General features: G+C 40.8%; 1 protein-coding gene across 5 annotated transcripts in view; it reads left to right on the forward strand.

Annotated features, from left to right (window-relative positions):
- PLAG1 (PLAG1 zinc finger) overlaps positions 1-17,774 on the forward strand; it is a 51,622-nt gene extending 33,848 nt beyond the window's left edge. For 4 of the 5 annotated variants that reach the window (XM_066181045.1, XM_066181026.1, XM_066181053.1 and 1 more), the window contains 3 exons: positions 7,449-7,548; positions 11,434-11,792; positions 12,388-17,774. In XM_066181045.1, the coding sequence (XP_066037142.1) occupies positions 11,551-11,792; positions 12,388-13,651 (1,506 nt within the window). In that variant the 5' untranslated portion in view covers positions 7,449-7,548; positions 11,434-11,550 and the 3' untranslated portion in view covers positions 13,652-17,774. The remainder of the gene's footprint in view (positions 1-7,448; positions 7,549-11,433; positions 11,793-12,387) is intronic. The other variant, XM_066181062.1, reaches the window with a different exon arrangement.
- The last annotated feature ends 751 nt before the right edge of the window (positions 17,775-18,525 follow it).

Genomic DNA, 18,525 nt, shown 5'->3' on the forward strand with positions numbered 1-18,525 from the left:
GGTGACCTGTTCTGTACTTCTGGCTGTTACTGAAGACAGAAGATATTACTGGCCTAGATGTGCTGCTAATTGTGCCTGCACACCCACGCTCATCTTAAGGTGTCTTGTGACAAAGGAAAATACTTTTCCTTAAAAATAGTAGATTAGTTCCTGACCATATTAGATATAATCTCATGCACCTTTAGGTTGTGTTTGTGCTTGCATGTGCATCTACAGGATTTGCTTTTGTGTTTTATTATAAAAATAGCATGCGCCTATATGCAGATTAAATAGTAACCGAAGTTTGTTTCCACAAAAGCATCATCACTTTAAAAATGGGTGCAGATTATTCTTGAGGAGGAGGGGTGGTGATGGTGATGGTGGTGGGATTCCAAAACACATGAAAACACTTCAGCAGGTTTTAAAAATTCTAACAGTAATTACACTAACGGTGCTATTTGTATCACAGTCTCTCCAAAGTTTTTAGAAAAACATCTATGCAGCACTATAGAGATTCTTAAAAATTCCATAAAACCACAATCATCAGATGGGTTAGCTCTAGGCAGCTCTTGTTTCCTTTAATTTAGTATATAACCAGGAATCCTTTGGAACATTTAGTAACCAAAACTGAGCTCTCAAGATTTAAAGTGGACCTAAGTAATCTAAAACATGGAAAGTCCACAAAGAGATGCTGGATGGTATTGTAATTTTTTTTTTTTTTTTTTTTTTTTTTTGCTATAAATTACAGACTATTAGGTCATGCTAAAATAAACATTAGTAAGTTCATGTTCTACTTTTCCAGAAACTTAAGAGGAAAGAAAAGGGCAGCGTGATAGAATTTTTCTTCTATATTCTGAAAAAAAAAAAAGTTATGTAATGCTCTTTCTAGTGTAGCATATTATAAGAATGAGTTACTTTCTAAAATTAAAAAGCTGGTTGTCCAAATTTCATGACTGTAGTTCAGCTCTCAGAATTGCATAGAATTATGACCATGGAAAAAAAACATATTAAACTTAATAGTCATATCTATATAAATACCTATTTTTGTATGATGGTTACTGTCCCACAGGAATCCAGTGGGTTTTTTCCTCCAAGTGCTTGCTTTATTAATGAATAAAAGATATTATATTTAACAGATGTTTACTACTGAAATCTGTGTTTTTACTGCCCACAAGAAAAGAAATATGTTTAATAATTTTAGTGCATTTATTTCCATTGCTACCCAAATTTCAGACTGGTTTGAAGGGATTGGGATTTTTTTCCACTCAACCGCCTGCAGTTTCTGTAGGTTCCTCTGTTTTGTGGATGTTAAAAAAAACCCCAAACCAAAACAAACAAACAAAAAAAAACCCAACCCAGCAAAGCCTTAAATAAAATCTAGTATTGATGAATCTTGTATTTTTCTATCTTCTGTATTATATTCTTTGCAGCATAATCATCATTTTGCACACAGTAGATATTCGTAATGTGCTTGTCACTAACAGCAGACTACTATGGTTGCTTGGTTTTAGTTTCAGTGGTTATGTTATTTCATTGTGTTCTAGATGTTAGGCTGTTTCCCTGAGGGGAGAACTCTTATGTGTTATTATCTCTAAGTCATTCTTATGTTTATATCTAAGATCGCTGGAGAGATATTTTCACTGTTTTGCCCACATCATTCCATTTTCCTGCAGCAGCTTTCGCCGGCAGTTCTCCTGCTGCATGCCTGGATTTGGTGGTGTGTTCCTGCAGCCTGTGCATGCTCTCACTGCTGTCCTACCATGCTCCCTCAGCCACCCCTTTACACTGTAGGCTAGAGCCTGAATCCTTGGAGCAGGATTTCCCTGAATTGAGCTGTGTGCTGTAAGCAGGTCCTGAAGTTTGAGATAAGATAAATACAGCCTTGTATATAGTTTTTTAAAACCCACACAACAAAACTGTCTGTTCTTTTGTGATTAGTTTGCATATGTGTGTGTGCTCCCTTTACATGAAGCACCACTGTACCATAGAGCCAGTGCTTACATCTTTCAATGGTTATTTGCAGTAATTGTTGTCTGAAAACGCAGAAGGCCAAGTGGCATCACACACCTCTCAATGCCATCTTGTCCCACCGGGGTCTCAGTGTTGGACCCATTTGTCTTTTCTTATCTGTCTGTCAGCTTATGAGAGGAGGAGCTGCGAAACCCTGGCTGATTCCCAGCTGCTCTCAGGTAGGGCTCCTGCCAACTCTCCCCTCTCACTGTCTGCCATACAAAAGGCCAAAGTGCCAGAGACAGGGCTCTGGGGGCCAAGATCTGTCCCTCCTGCCATTTGGCAGTGGCTTCTTTTTAGACAGTTGTGCCAGGTGTCTGTACATGTTGCTTGCTGTTCAGATCTCTTCCAAATTACACAAAAAAGCAGACAGAAAATTAAATTCCACTTTGTGAAAGTGCAGGTGTGAGCCTCTCCTGGCCTAGTCAGACTTCATGGCCAAATTCACTTTCTGGTTTCCTCACCCTAGCAATGCCCATTCTTCCTCCTGTCTGTCCTCCAGCATCAATGCCTCAGCTTGACTTTCTAGATGTAGAACCACAGAGGGACCTTCATTGCCCCTTCCCCCTCCACCTCTATTCAGCCAAGAACAAATAGGGGAGGATCAGCATCTTCCTACCAAAGCCAGGATTCTCTTTCTAAATATGAGCAAAGGTGAGCAGGCTCCCTCAGCTGTCTCTTTTAAAAAGTGACATGCTGTTCAGTTAAATGCAGATCAAATGGCCTGCCAAGCACAAGCAGGGATGTAGACCCCTGAATCAGTCAAAAGACTTGATTTTAATTCAACTTGGAGAAAGGCGCCCCTAAAGTCATCAATGCCCCAACATCTTTGCATGGTTTTTTCTTACCTGCTTGACTGTTTCCATTGGTGGGATCAGCGTCTCCATCTGAGATCTTCCCTTATGGAAAGTTAGTTCTCTCTTAGAGGGACCTCTGAAAGCCTCAGGTGGGAAGCTGGATCTTCTGCTGCCTGCAGCTACTCTGAGTTGAAGCTTCTGCAAAAAATCCAGTGTTTTTCTACAGAGCCGGTCAGACCTCCTGCTCTCTCTCGGAGGCCTGTACAGGTGTGCAGTAGGCACGTTGATCCTTGTTGATCCAGGAAGGGTGTCTGAGCCTTGCAGGGCTGCAGGTCCCAGCATGCTGTCCTGGAGCAGTGCAGGCACTTTGCCACTTCTGCCCTCAGCCCCTTCCAACAGCTTTATCAGCAGGAGGATTCAATATGCTCCCCCACAAAATGGAACTCCCTAGTGAGAGGCTTATGTGTAAGCCCACAGCACACAGAAAGCCAGAGAAGGCTACATGGTTGCCTTAATGTGGAGTTAGATTCCTTCATCTTCAGGAGGTCTAGCAACATTTGTGCCATTTTAAGAGGCCCAGGTGGAGGGGATGAAGTTTGTAGTTGGAGTTGTAGAACAGTTTGGATTGGAAGGGACTTTAAAGATCATCTAGTACCAGCCATGGGCAGAGGTGAAACCTTCCACTAGACCAGGTTGCTCAAAGCTCCATCCAACCTGTCCCCTTGAACCCTTCAGGGATGGGGCATCCACAGCTTCTCTGGGCAACTGTTCCAGTGACTGCCTCTCTACAAACAGAGGTGCTGTCTCAGTCATTTTGGCTCTTCTGAGCCACAGTGAGTGGCTACATCAACTGTCTCCTGCTCATGATTTCACCAACTCAGCTCCCCCAGCTATTGCTCCAACAGAGTAGATTTCATTTATCAGTACTTTTTAATCAGGTGACTCCTTGTCAGTGCTTTTTAGGCTATTAGTCACCTGGTACAGAAAAGAGGAAAAATCATTACTTATGCTACGATAATGCTGGCTCCTCCAGGTACATGGGCAATAGAGGCACCAAAAGTCTCTATTGTGCTTTACTCTGAGTGGGTCTTTACTGTTGGTAAACCTGAGAGAGGTTGGACTGGGGCGTCCTGTGATTAGTTTGATCCATTGCCAGCCTGAGCAGCAGCAACTCCTTGCTTTCTTGGGTTGCACTTGTTCATCCTCTTTCTTCCTCAACTAGGATGTCAGTCAGTGTTTCAGCTTTCCAAACCTCACACCACAATTCCAGCTAGGACGTCAACTCTTGCCCATGTATTTCTCTCCCATGCCCCTGCTTCCTTTTATCAGCCACAGCAAACCTTGCTGGCTCAAGTGACATCAGCACCTAAACCCCTGAGGTGGGAGCACAGCTTGGGAGCAACTGGGGAGAGGGAGGTTGCCACTTGCCAAAGCAGTGTGTTGATGGCAGTGGCACGTGTGACTGGATTTGTGCCACAGAGCGAGTGAGGAGCAGAGGTGGGAGATGCCACTGCTGCTGGCTGTGCTAGGTGGGGCAGTGGTGAGTGTGGCACTGCTGGGGAGTCCTTTGCCTTGTGTGGAGCTGGGAGGGTTCACAGGCACAGCCTGGATGGACATAACTGGCTTCAGAGGACTTGGTCCTGTCCGTGTGAGTACGTGCTCACCTGGGATCTGTGCGGACAGCACTTCTTAAAGAATCACGGTTTCCCTAGGGTAAGTAAACACTTTCCATTTTGTTTCCTTAAAGAAATATTTAAAACCCACGATGACTCTAATGCTATTAACTTCTTACTGAGTTCTCCTGTTGTTATGATTCTAATGTTTCTAGGACCCTTCCTTTGGCTTAAAACTGATTGATTTCAGGAATTGAAACTAGATTTGCTGTTTTATATAAAAGGCAAAATGACAAATACTGTAATCTCAGTACTGTGTTCTCATTACTGCTTTTTTATTTTGAAAGAAAATAACCATGAAACTGTTGTTTTCCTTCAGTGTGCTTGAACCCTCTTATGTATGAAATGCAAGTTAGGAGGAAGATTATTGGTTATATTTCTGTATTGTCTTCATTATCCTTTTAGTTGCCATAGCAAATGTTTTAAAATATTTTCAAGTGTAACTATTTTATCAGATTTTCAGATAGGAACTGTGAATTTGGAAAAAGAAAGTGTTAGTCATTTTAATAATAAAAAGGATTCAATTATTTTTGATTTATATTTTGTATTATTTATCTTCCACATAAGGGTTTTGGAGCACTTTTTTTTGGTTGAAATTCAAATATTAACTAATCTGGAATTATCAGGGTGTTTAGAGACTTAGCAAAATCAGTGCTTCAGAAATTCTGGAGGATCTGGTAAATTGTAAGAATTTTAAGAATTCTGACAGAGAAGTTGTGTTTTGTTACTAGCACCCAAGTGGGCTTTGGGCACATGCATGTGACAATGCACTTTGCAGTGTGATGCTTCTCTGCTTCATGTGGAGAATACTTTGAACTTTGTTATTCATTGGAAAATCTTCAGCCCTCATCTAGGTGAAAAGCTTAATAACACTGTGACTGTAAGCAGTTACAAGGAGAACAGTACATCTTTGTCCAGTATTATGCCTTAGACATTTTCTGACACCAAAAGGTTCTGGAAAAGGTGGTCTAGAAATCAGCATTATCATGGACTACTTTTGTCTTCTGTGCATAAGGAAAGGTCTTTTATCCAATAGCACGTTTATTGTTGCAAAGCATAAGGAATTATTTTATTTTTTCGCTTAATCCTGTCAAATGGAGTAAATGTTTTCGTTATTCATACAAATGTAGCCCCTTCTGCGTGTATGTTGTTGAGCTCTTTATGTAATAATGGCCCTGTAGAAATTGAGATCCCACTAATTGTAGGTATAGCATTGCCCTCACCTGGATCCACTGCATTGTGATTTTGCTGTATTCATAAGGTAATGAATGAATGCGGGTAACTGAGTGTCCTCCTTCATTCTCCTCAGCATTTTAGCTACATCTTATGTTTGTCTTGTTTATTTACTTGTTCCAGTTGCTTCATTTTCCCCTGGTTCCATAGTCCTTCCATGTCTCTAGTGGCCTGTCTCTGAGGGCATCTGCTTTTTGCTAGTGGCTTTAGATGTGTGGTGAGCACTGAGGACTATAAACATTTAAGAGGAAATATTAAATGCCACTGAGAGGACTATAATATTTTAACAGGATTTGTTGGGGTCTTTTTTCCAAACAGGAAATAGTCTGTAAATGCAAATAGTGAAGGAGCTAAGTCCGTGAGGACTTAGTCCATTTCATCTATGTGTCTGTCTTAAATATTGTCTACTTAACAATAGTAGTATGTTAGTAGAAACATCTGGGGAATGAAACTCTTCCTTTGTGACAGTGGAAGATGTTGAGATGGACATTGCAGGGGAATGGATTTATAAGGGTCTTGCTGGGAGAGGAGGTAAGGAGTCATCAGTGTTTTCTCCCTTAAACAAGGTGATTTGGGGACCCCAAAAAGTGGAGATGAGGGTTGTGCTCGTTAGTTGAAAACAGAACTTTTTCTTTGAGTACTGGAACTGCTGTTTCCTCCTGCCTGTGTGTACAAATCCCCACATAAATGTTCCTCAGCCATCAGAGAGCTTCAGTTGGTTGCTCTGAAGCACTTCTGACATTAATAGGTGTTTAGGGACACCTGTTCATGCTCACCAACAGAGGATGCTGGGGCTGTGCAGAGCTGAACTCGGTATCAAAAGGAAGAATGATTTCTGGAATGCATGGGAAGCCAGAAGGGAAAATGTTTTGTGTAGGGGGAAGTGTTACATTATGACAGGGCTCCTGCCAAACAGCTTCAGCCTGCTGTGGGGTATGAGCACTGTATAGGGCTTTGCCCTTAAACATCTGGAAGAATTGGACAGGATAAACCTCCCCATTACAATGAGGCACTGAACATGTTTTGTGTGTATACCTGTGTCGTCCAGGAGGCCTTCTAGCAAGAAAAGGAAGACCTGCTGCAAATTTGCAAAAGGATGATGGCAGGGGAAAGGGAGATGTAAGGGAAATTCCAAAAAGGCCCTCTCAGTTTGCTCAGGCATACCTAGACTTGCCCTCCTTTGGGATTTACCTGTAGCATGTTCATCATTAAGAGGTTTTATTATTTTTTTAAAATTAATTTTATTTTCCTTTGCAGGTCACCCTTTAAGCTGCTATTTCCTGTATAATTAAGCAGAATGAAGGCATTAGGTTCTAGTAAAGTTGGGCCTAATCCAGAATCTTCTCTTATTCAGTCCCTTCTGAGTAAGAAACTCAAGTCTGGGCCCAGCATTTCACATGTTTTGCTGTTACATCTAAATTATTTGTGGTCTGTGGATTTTTATTTTTTTTTTAACTTTATGAAAACTCCCTTGCTTTTGTCTAATTTTATCTCTTTATGTGTCACTGTCCAGCATAGCATTAGTTGAAATTATGTAAGTATACTGCAAATTGAAGTGCATAATTGCTACTGATAATGCAAGAATGATTCCTGCAGTTTATAATTAACAGTATATAATGTTCTGTGCATGGGTTGGATCTGTCCCTTTTAACTTTTCCTTTCTGATTCTTTCCAATCCCTGGTCTTGCCGCATCACAGCCTTTATGAATGCACTGGTTTCGCTGGAGTCTAGTCCATTGTTCCTTTTGTTTTTCAGACCAGTAAAAATGGGAAGTACTGGATTCTGGTTTCCTCCAAGAAGAGTCAGCGGAACTGGTTAAGACCAAAATCTGAGGACTTTAGTGGGCAAACATCAGGTGTGCATTGAACAGAGGCTGCTTTAATCCTGCTTTAAGTATATGCTTCTTTAAAAATAGTATTATATATAAGCTTTTGTGTAATATGTTTGTTATATTTGATACTGCATATATTTATTCATCCTGCAGTTGTGAAAGCACCAGTAAGAATGTGGATTTTAAGTGATAATATGTTGAGACACAAGCAGGCAATATTACTCAGAAAATTCTTTCAGCTGGTCTTTGGAAAATTTAATATTTGAGGATCAGTGGTTTTTTTAAGTTTTATCTCCATTGCTCAGTCTATATATCCACACCCAAAAAAAAAGGAAAAAAGTGGTTATTTGCTATTCAGAGATCAATGCTGACATTCCTAATTGCCTCACCTATTGAGAAGTGGTACTGAGATAATAGTGCATACATGTTTTTTAATAAAACGCTGTCATTGTTAAAGATTGGATCACACTATATTTGTTCTAATGGTGCATTTTTAAGGACACTTAAACACAGTTCAAAGTCAGCTTAATTAGTTTTGACGGTAGAGGAACAAAACATGAATTCTTTGTCCCTGTGAATGTTCTGACTGGTACAGCAGCTACGTTACCTAAAGTTCTGGGGAAGATAACAGTAATGTTATATTGGCCTGAATATAGGATGGTCTCCAGCCTGAGGTATGGTCTTTGCATTGAGAAAAGGAGTGAGAAGTTGTCAGATGTTAATTTGTTAAGCCTAATATGCTGTTTCACAACAAAGGCTGCTTTTGACATCACATCAGATTCTGCAGAGCACCCTTTGGCATGGCCTCATATCCCATATCCTGCATCTCCCCAGCTTGATGCATGTTCGGTTCCTTCCCACCCACCTTCCTTCCCCCAGTGTTACCAGCTCACCTCTATCCTCATGTCCTTAAATATTCCCAATGCCTATGCAGCACTCCCTGAGCCTCCCTAGCCCTACACCCCCATTCTGGTTCTGTCCACTGTCCCTTCCTGTGGTGGTTCATCCTCCTTCCCTGTACCTTTCCTGCTATCCCCATTTCTCTTGTCACTGTCTGGGCACAGAGTCCACTTGCTGCTGAGCTCTGGACCCAGCATGGCTGAAGTAGCACCACTCTCATGCAGCAGACTGTGGAGGATGTTCCCTCCTTTTTGTTGCCTTTTCTGCTAATCCTGCCTGCCCTGTCTCAGGCTAGGTATGGATTTGGCAGGGGGGCCAGAGGGGCTGGATCCCTTGTACACCGTTGGGGCTGTAAGTGTGCCTTGGCCATGCAGTGAGGGCTGTGACTGCTGTGCTCTCAGCTCTGTGTGGTGGGTCTCATGCAAGTGCCTGTGTGGTATAAAAGTACCCTGTGCAAGTGTAGGGATCAGATTGGATTTTTTTTTTTCTCCCCCCTGACCTTCATTTGTCAGGAGAGATTAAACTAAAACAAAATTCCATTCTACATTCAGGTCAATATGCATTGATGACCGCTGTACTCATTAACAGAAGAATAAAATTAACTTTATTACCAGATTCTGAATAAAGCCTATATTTAAAAAAACCCCCAAACCCTTTCAATCAACAGATATATCACAACTTTGATTTGATTCAGACTCTCCTTTTGATTACATTGGTGGCACTCATTGAAGTCTTTGGAGCTGGTCTTCATTTACTTTTATTGAAGAAAAGTATTGCTCCTATGTCTCCAAACAACTGTTCCTCATGAACTAGAATTAGTGAACTAGATTGTTGATTATGAGACAGAAAATAAAATTAAGCTGATATTTTGAAGACCTGTGCATTTTCCCACTCATGGAACTGATGTCTCCAGGCTTCATCCCATGAGTGTGAATGAGTTTGAGACAAATCTGAAATCAAAAGAGTCCTTAAAGAAAGCCTTTTCTCTCACTAGATATCTCTAAAAGAAGTTAGTGCTTCCTTATAAAATTGAAGGGAATAAGGTGGTCTTGCAAAAGTGCTTGTTCAAAGGAGGTGGCATAGTTTAACCTGTCATTCAAGGACTTCAGGATTAAAAGGAAGCAGATTTCCATCTTAGTGTGCCAGTACTTCTCTCCTCCCCTAAAGACAAGGGAAAGTGGGGAGGAGGGAGGAAAAGGCTTAGACTAAGACATACTCTGTGTACACATTTCAAATGGAGGTCTCAGTCTGAGGATTTCTTCAAATGCAGATATTAGAGACACTTCCCCTTCTTCCTCTCCCTGCTTCTTTCTGTCCTGCCATGCATTGAGGAAAACACAGGCTTTCCTTCCTTCTTGCCTTCTTCCAGGACCATGCTGGGGCACTTGCAATGACCGTGTAGTTTTCCCCCCGGCACACCTGGGCGCTGCTCTCCGCTCCTCTCTGGAGCAGTTGGCTCCCTCCATCTCTGCTGAGCCTCAGCACGGGTGAGAGGACTAAAGCCGGGGCTCCCTCCCAGCTATCCGGCCTCGTTCACTGCCAGCAAGGGAGAGCCCAGTTTGTGTTCCAGGGAGGTGGCGTTGGGCTGGAGCAGCTGCAGCCTGGTGGTGCCTGCCCGGCTCCAGCTGCCCATCTCCACCTGTCCCAGCAGCTGCGGCTTCCCCAGCTGTGCTGCCGGGGCTGTGGCGCTGCCCGGTCCCAAGCCCTGCCCCGGCTACTGCCCCACCCCGCTGCCGCCCTGCCCGGCCGCCTTCTGTGCAGCTGCCCCGGCAGAGACCGGAGAGGACAGCAGCTGCCAGCCACAACACCGGGGCTGGGGGTGGGTGGTGGCACTTTCAGGGGAGAAAGGCTAACTCCTGGGGCTTTCCAGCCCTCCCAAATGCTTGCATTGAGTGCTGTCCTGCTGTCCTCCTTGTCCCTGCTGCTGCAGACTTCATGCTCCACCCTTCTCACTATGGGTAGCACAGGATTTTGGTATCTATAGTAGCAGTTGTGCTCCAAGGATGAAGTGAAGCTGTCAGCAACCCCTGACAAAGGAGGGGCTGTTGAGTGCCCTGTGATGGCAGGTGCCCAGTTGCCACTATATGATACCAGATGATGAATTTAAAGCTTCTCACCCACAAGTCAGACACAAGGATCGCGTCATGCACCTCCTGACAGTAAAAGCCTTTGGTTTAGTTCACATTTTACTATGCCACAGGGACAGGACTTGGAGCCTCCATCCTGAGCTAGCCTGAATGTTTACAGCATTCGTGTCTCACAGGGTAGGATGAGGAGGCTGGTGGTCTTCAGCACTGAGCTGATAAAACCCTGATCTGTCTAATCTAACCCTGATCCGTGGGACTTGGGTCATTCATAGATCAAGCCTCTGTTAGCAGAGGCTGACTTTACAGAAGAATTGCACCTGGTGTTAGGCATCATTGGCAGCGCATGCATTTTGCTCAAGTAGATGCGTAGAGGTGCAGTAATCACGGGGAAGGAGGTACATCCGAAAGGGAACCTGAGCTTTGCCCTCCATAGTGTCAGCATGGGTACTGCCACGTTTTGTGCAGGTTTTCAAACATTTTAAGGCTTACAGACTTTCACTTTGATAGAGATGTGTGTGTGTGCGTGTCTGTGCGCGTGCGTGCATGTGTGCGTGGGGATGTCTGTGCAAACACCACAGTCGCGGCTGTAATTCCTTTGAAATTGGAAGCTGCCAAAAAGTGCTTGGGGTAGGTAGGCTCTTTGCCTGATAACTCCCTTAATCTGACAGAAACTTTGCTGTTCTCCATCAGTGCTTAAGGGGAAGGTTGTGAGGTGTGATTTCAGGGCATATGTGGATCTGTTCATCCTGAGCAATGCGTTTTAAGAGTTGCAGCAAATAGTATAAAGAAACCTGTAGGTATTACATTAGACCAGCTGAACCTAACTTTATTTTTAAGTTTTATTCAGAAGCATCACATAGCAAGTAAACTTCAAAATCTAAGTTTAGTTACAAACTAGTTGTTTCTTATTTTTTTTTTCCAGTCCCCTTTTGCTTTCTTTTACGACCACATGAAACTTGAGAAGCCATCTAAAGCTAAATCATTTAGTGGAGTTGGGCAATTCCCAAGTGTCCAACAAGAAGGCCTGGTTTAGGCTGCGATGGCCACTGTCATTCCTGGTGATTTGTCAGAAGTAAGAGATACCCAGAAAGTCCCTTCAGGGAAACGTAAGCGTGGTGAAACCAAACCAAGAAAAAACTTTCCTTGCCAACTGTGTGACAAGGCCTTTAACAGTGTTGAGAAATTAAAGGTTCACTCATACTCTCACACAGGAGAGAGGCCCTACAAGTGCACACAACAAGACTGCACCAAGGCCTTTGTTTCTAAGTACAAATTACTAAGGTATTAAACTCTATTTATCTTTCAGATTATATTATCTATTTTATGTTGGCCGTGTTAAGCCGTGTAAAAGTATATATTTCTGTACGCCTTCAGCTGATTGCAGAGAGGATGTGTTAATTAAAGTAGCCATTGGATTGTTTCTAGAATTCTAAATTACCTAAGTTTGCAAGCTAATGTCTTTAATTTTGTTTCTTAATTTGTTTTCTGCTTTTGTTTTCTGTTTGTTTGTTTTTGTTTTGTTTTGTTTTGTTTTTAATGAGGGTAGAATTTTCATTTGTATAAGGAATTGTCACAAGAAAAAGAGTTTGGACTGAAAGTTCTTTGGCTATGGACTTTTACACGAGTACTTTCATACTTGCCCATATACCCCTGTTACAGTAGCTAAAACCCACCAAAACTAAAGTGTCAATTTAAGAGAAATGGCTCACGTTTTGCTATATTTAAATTTGTCAAACTGTCTTTCTAGTGTCATGCTTTCAGTTAAAAGGTTCTGTTGCAAAGCAGCCCTTAGTGTAGTATTTAGCTGCCATTAAAAAATGAGCACGTGTGTTTTTTGATCAAAATAATTACTTACAGAATATATCTGTGTTTAAAGGCATATGGCTACTCATTCTCCTGAGAAAACCCACAAGTGTAATTATTGTGAGAAAATGTTTCACCGAAAAGATCACCTAAAGAATCACCTACATACACACAATCCCAACAAAGAGGCCTTTAAGTGTGAAGAATGTGGAAAGAACTACAATACCAAGCTTGGGTTCAAACGTCACCTGGCTTTGCATGCTGCAACAAGTGGTGACCTCACCTGTAAGGTATGTTTGCAGACTTTTGAAAGCACAGGAGTGCTGCTGGAGCACCTAAAAACTCATGCAGGCAAGTCATCGGGTGGAGTGAAGGAGAAAAAGCACCAGTGTGAACACTGTGATCGTCGGTTCTACACCCGAAAGGATGTCCGCAGACACATGGTAGTGCACACTGGAAGAAAGGACTTCCTCTGTCAGTACTGTGCACAGAGATTTGGGCGGAAGGATCACCTCACGCGCCACATGAAGAAAAGTCACAACCAAGAACTTTTGAAGGTCAAAACAGAGCCAATGGACCTTCTAGATCCCTTTACCTGCAATGTTTCTGTGCCTATTAAGGATGAGCTGCTTCCGGTGATGTCTTTACCTTCCAGTGAACTGACATCAAAGCCATTTACAAACACTTTGCAATTAAATCTCTACAACACTCAGATTCAGTCCATGCAGAGTTCTGCATCTGCACACCAAATGGTTGCCACATCGTTACCATTGGGAATGCCTTGTCCAATAGATATGGAGTCTGTCCACCCTTCTCACCAGCTATCGTTGAAATATCCGCTCGGTACTACCTCATACTCAGTTTCTATGCCTGAAAAAGAACAGCCATTGAAAGGGGAAATTGAAAGTTACTTAATGGAGTTGCAAAGTGGTATGCCTTCTTCATCCCAGGATTCTCAAGCATCTTCATCAAAACTAGGGCTGGATCCACAAGTAGGGCCGCTAGATGATGGGTCTGGGGAAGTTTCCCTTTCCAAGGGCTCCGTTCCTATTAGCGAACCTCTAAACGCCCCATCATTGGACTTTTCTCAGCTGTTCAACTTCATACCTGTAAATGGCCCTCCCTATAATCCTTCTGTTTCAGTGGGAAACCTCGGGATGAGTTATACGCAAGAGGAGGCACATTCTTCTATGACTCAGCTTCCACCACAAACCCAGGATCCACAAGATCCTAGCAATAGTATAGGCCTTGGGTCTCTGCACTCATTGTCAGCAGCTTTCACGAGCAGTCTAAGCACAACCACCACCCTACCACGATTTCATCAAGCTTTCCAATAGGATGTACAAAGCTGGCTTGTTAACTGTCTATTTGTAGAAATGCCTTAGGTGACCATTTTTAACTTAGTGCCTACTATAAGACATTATAAATTCTCTGCTTTTGTACAGTACCAATCTCATGAAGCCAGTAAGAAATTTAAATTAACTTTTTTTAATGTTTTGAAAGTGTTTATTCTCAGCTGTGTTTACTTTGGTTTGTTGTTTTTTTTGAAACAGTCTCATTGTATTGTTTTCATTTTCACTGCCAATTCACACATTTAAAACGTTCAGTAGAAAATCATCCCAAGCAAACTCGCTACACTCATCCCATTTTTAAAACTTTTTCAACCATACCAGCTATTCTGTTTTATTGATGTCAGTGGTAGAACTGCCACTTTTACCTTTTAACATATTTTACTATTTGCAAATAGTCCATTTAAAATATGTATCACAAAGATTCCTGAGATTTGGGAAAAAAATTCTCCAGTCTGTTTCCAAACAAATCCTCTTCCCAAATGGTGACACATCTGACCTGTTCTATAATGACAAATCTAAATTTTTAAAATAAATATAGAATTCAGATTTTTCTGAAAACTTGTGTGTGTATATATAGAAGTCCATATATACACATGTACATATATATAGCATTTTGACTTGTATTGAAGTCATTATAAAAGTTGTTAAGAATTTTGCCATTTTCTGGCTTAAATTTTGGTGGCCTGTTATGGATAACAGAAAAAAAAAATAGCGTAATTCTCTAAAATTAGGGCTGAACAGAATTTCGACAGAGAATCTCTGCTTGCCTAAATGACAGATGTTTCAAGTTGAATTTGAAACTGTTGTTGTGCTTTCGTGACTCTGGTATAGGGAAACAGGCAAAATTAATGGCTGATCTTGAAATATAAAAGTGTTGTAATGTAGTAATGCAGATTATTTTGTCGCAGTTTTTGTTTTAATTCTTAACTTGCTGTTTTTTCTCTTTAGTAGCATAGAAAGAGTACTGCATAGGAACCTTCCAGTAGTGTGTTCACATTTGTAGGCATCAGCCTTCTCCCCGCTGCCACCGCCAAAGGGTGGATCAAGTCCAGCCAGAAAGTGTGTACCTATTTTCAGTTCAAAACTAGTGTGCAGCCAGAAAGTGAATGTAAATTTGCAACTACCAGTTTATTTTGTTTTGTTTTTATTGGAGTGATCTTTTCAGTTGTGTTACATGGTGTGTTATGTCCTCCTAAGCAACAAGTTAGATGTTAATCACACTTTCTACACCTGGGTACTTGGTTAGGGACTTTTTGCCCATTGCCAAGATTTAAAGACAGGACTCTTAGGAGTGAAGTAAAAGCATATTGCTTACACCACTTTTACCTAATGCAATATATTCTATTCCCCAACCCCTAATAACCAAAAGAGGAAAAAAAAAACCCTAAAAAAACAACCAACTCTGTGATGCATAAAAGCAAACTAGATTTGCTGTAATTCAACAATAACATTATTTTCCTTGTCATTTTTGTACAAGGAATTAAAAAATGGAAAATTGACTACATTAGTATCTCTCAAACAATACTGAGGATTCATACAAGGTTTTAAGTGGTTAAACTAAATATACTTCACAGAAACAAAAGTTGCTCCCATTTAAGGAGCTCATGCTCCACATGTTTTATCAGTAGCTCCTACTGGGTTTTTTAATGCTAGGAGCAATATGCAGGTGTAGTTTTACTATTTTATACATATGTGTATTTAAATTTTATTACTGAAAAATAACATTTTTATAAATGTGTTTGTGTTCCAAAGGCATTAAAATAAGGATGTATTAATAAGGAAAATACCTTTTGAAATTCTGCAGACTACTCCTAGATTTTGGGTTTAGGAGCACGTTATCTCAAAGTGGGCGTTTAGCTCTGCTTCACGACTGCTTCCTCTGGTTTCTGTGAAACAGATTGCTCGCTTACTTACATCTTTAGTTGAATGATTTGTTCAATATTGCTTTTTTTCCATTCACCTTTCTAAAGGAAAGAAAAACACAGATGAGCAGAGCACAGGCTGAATGCAAGCGAATGTAGCTCTAGTTTATATGAACGACCGTAATGCGTCTAAGAAAAACTGGGCTTTATTCTCAATCCTTTTAATCTGAGATGAAGATAAATGGACTTAATTCCTCCAGTGAGTTATGTCCCGTGTGGAGCCAAGCATCTGCCACTCTCCCTGCAGCAGAGGAGAGCTGCAAGTGCTTGGCATCCTGCAGCTGGCCCAGCAGTGCGGCCGGGCAGTGCTGCCCTTCCTGGGCAGCCTCTGGCACACAAATTTCCAGTCTGGAGCCACTTTGTTATCTGCCCCAGCTGCCAAAAGACTTCGTAAAAAAAACAAAACCCACAGACACTTTGCCAACACCCGTTTCTTAGTGCGTAGCCAGAACCCTTACTACTTTGTTCGTGCCTTAGCTTCCTGAAAAGGGATTAACATTTCACTTGGAGTTAGATGTACATTTCACATGAGAAATAGAGACCTCAGACAAGATATTGAACCTCATTCAGTCAGGGTTTCAGTGGGTGCCTGCACCCAGAGTGTTTGCAGCTGAACTAGGATGTAGGGTAACATGGAAGCAGACTGACCCTTTAAGCAATACCGACACCACCAGAGTGCTTTTGAGCATCGCTTAGGCGGAGTCAATATTGGCCACTACTAAACCATCAGTTTTAAACCCCGTTTTCTTGATTTCCCATGGATTCTTGGTGGGAGGGGGGAGGGCTGGCTGATCATGCACCACTGTTTGTGCAACTTCTAAACTTCTAGTAAGGTTGTTTTGTTGTGGTTTTTTTTTGGTTTTTTTGTTGGTTTTTTTTTTTTTTAATATATATATTTTTGTGTACTTGTTGCTTGTGCTTTATTTAGTAGTAAATTGTGGAATAGAGTGATTTATTGTTAATTTGGCAGTAGCGGTTTTTAAAAACCATATACTGACTGAAACATGAGCCAGAGCTGATTGCTTTATTAAGCTAATAATGAATGTTAAGAGTACATATTTTCAGGATCATTTGCCTAGTGAGCTAAACTTGTATTATAGGCCAATATTTTTTAAAATAAAGCTTGGTCAACCTCTATGTTACACATATTACAAGATATAGCACTTTCAAAAAGAAAACCTAAACCTTTTAAGAAAATTTCGTACAGGTTATGCTTTTTATTATAAAACCTTTTATTATAATTTGTTTCAAGTGCCATTAGATGACATATATGTAGGCCTTTGGTATAATGCTTTGTGTACAAAATGGTAGACATTGTAATTTTAAACAGGTACATTTTTACAGTGTTTTCTTATCAATTTGCTATATTGCACAGAACCAGTGTGTCTTTCTTAAGGGTTTTACAATGGTTTTTACTAGGTTTACATGTTTCAAACTACACTGTCTTCTACTGCCATTTTGAATACCAGTCAAAAACAATTAGGAGTTTGTCCTCACCGTTTGCAAACTGTGTCTTCTGGAGTTCTTGATGGTAAACTTTGTCAAAAATATTTAACATGCAGTATTTGATACAGATTTTTTTTATCACATCCCATCATCGCTATGCTGCTGTCTGAAGTTAACTTTGGGCCTGATCCTGCATCCATAAATGGGGATCCTGCATCCTTTGTTATGTCTGTCTCATACACTGGTTTAGCAGCATCTCCTGTATTCTTCTCAGTCTATAGATAAGCCTCTGAAATATATGTACTTATCTGGTATGTAGTAAACCATTATAGGCTTAGCTGCCCGTCCTGCTTCCCCCCAGTGTACAGTTTAAACCACAGCTTACTTAGCATCATGCTCAACTTACAAGTAATGCCACAGTAGTTCAAAATGTGTTGGGGTAGTCCCAAAGCTTTTATGCAATAAGGGTGTCTTACTTTTGTTGGAAGGCAGTGTCTTTTGATAACAGTTATCTAGCCCTGGAAGTGACACAGAACTATTGCTAATCATATGTAAACACTTTTCAGTATAAGCTTCAGTGGTACAGTTGAACCAGAGTGAATGTTTATCTCCTCAGAAACACTCCTGCAATATTGTTATATTGGATCATGCTGCTAATGTAACTTGGGATACAACTCCTCTCATGGTGCTACAAACCTCCCTGTCTCATTCAGATGTATTTTTACCCATAGAAAAGAAAAGGACTATACTAGACCTATAGTTGTATGATATATTTTTATACTGTGACTTAATTTGTCATTAATGAACTTTGTGCAACACCACAATGTATTCATATGCACTTGGAAAAGTAAAATTTTGGACATGCAAATTTAAACGCAGACAAGCCCAGCTCTTGTTCACAAAAATAGGTGACTGCTAGTTAATGTTAAATGTGGGCTTTTTATATGGTGTGGAGTGAAGAACATACTGTATGTTACTAAAAGCCTTAGACAAAACCTGGGAAGAGTATATTGGTGAATGATGTCACACCCAAACCTGACTCGGATTGCTGAAATTATATTTTTAGCTAGTGGAAAAATTGTTTGGACTTGTATGCTAAAATGTTTTTAATGATAAAAGTTTTGAGTTGAAAAAAGAAATAGAGAAAAAAAAAAAAAGAACACAGAAAACCCTGCATTCCAGACTGAATTTGTATATGTTTCTTGCATTTAAAATTTGCTATCCTGTGATATGGGAAATTGAGTTGCTTATCATGTATATGTACTTTAAAATGTATTCACAAACTACTGTTGTATTTGTATAAAATATAGACAAAAAGATTGCATATATATTTTTGTGTATAAGCTCTGTAAAATAGCAATCACGTTATGAAGCTGCAGCAGAACTTCATTTTAAACATTCACATCCAAAGAAACAGACTATTTATTGTCCACATACCCTGATTATAAAATATACCTTGCTGCTATTAAACAATAGTGCTGCAGCTTCTTG

This window comes from Chamaea fasciata, unplaced genomic scaffold, assembly GCF_029207755.1.
Source record: "Chamaea fasciata isolate MVZ Bird 193981 ecotype frontalis unplaced genomic scaffold, bChaFas1.0.hap1 SCAF_1, whole genome shotgun sequence".
Lineage (NCBI taxonomy): Eukaryota > Metazoa > Chordata > Aves > Passeriformes > Sylviidae > Chamaea > Chamaea fasciata.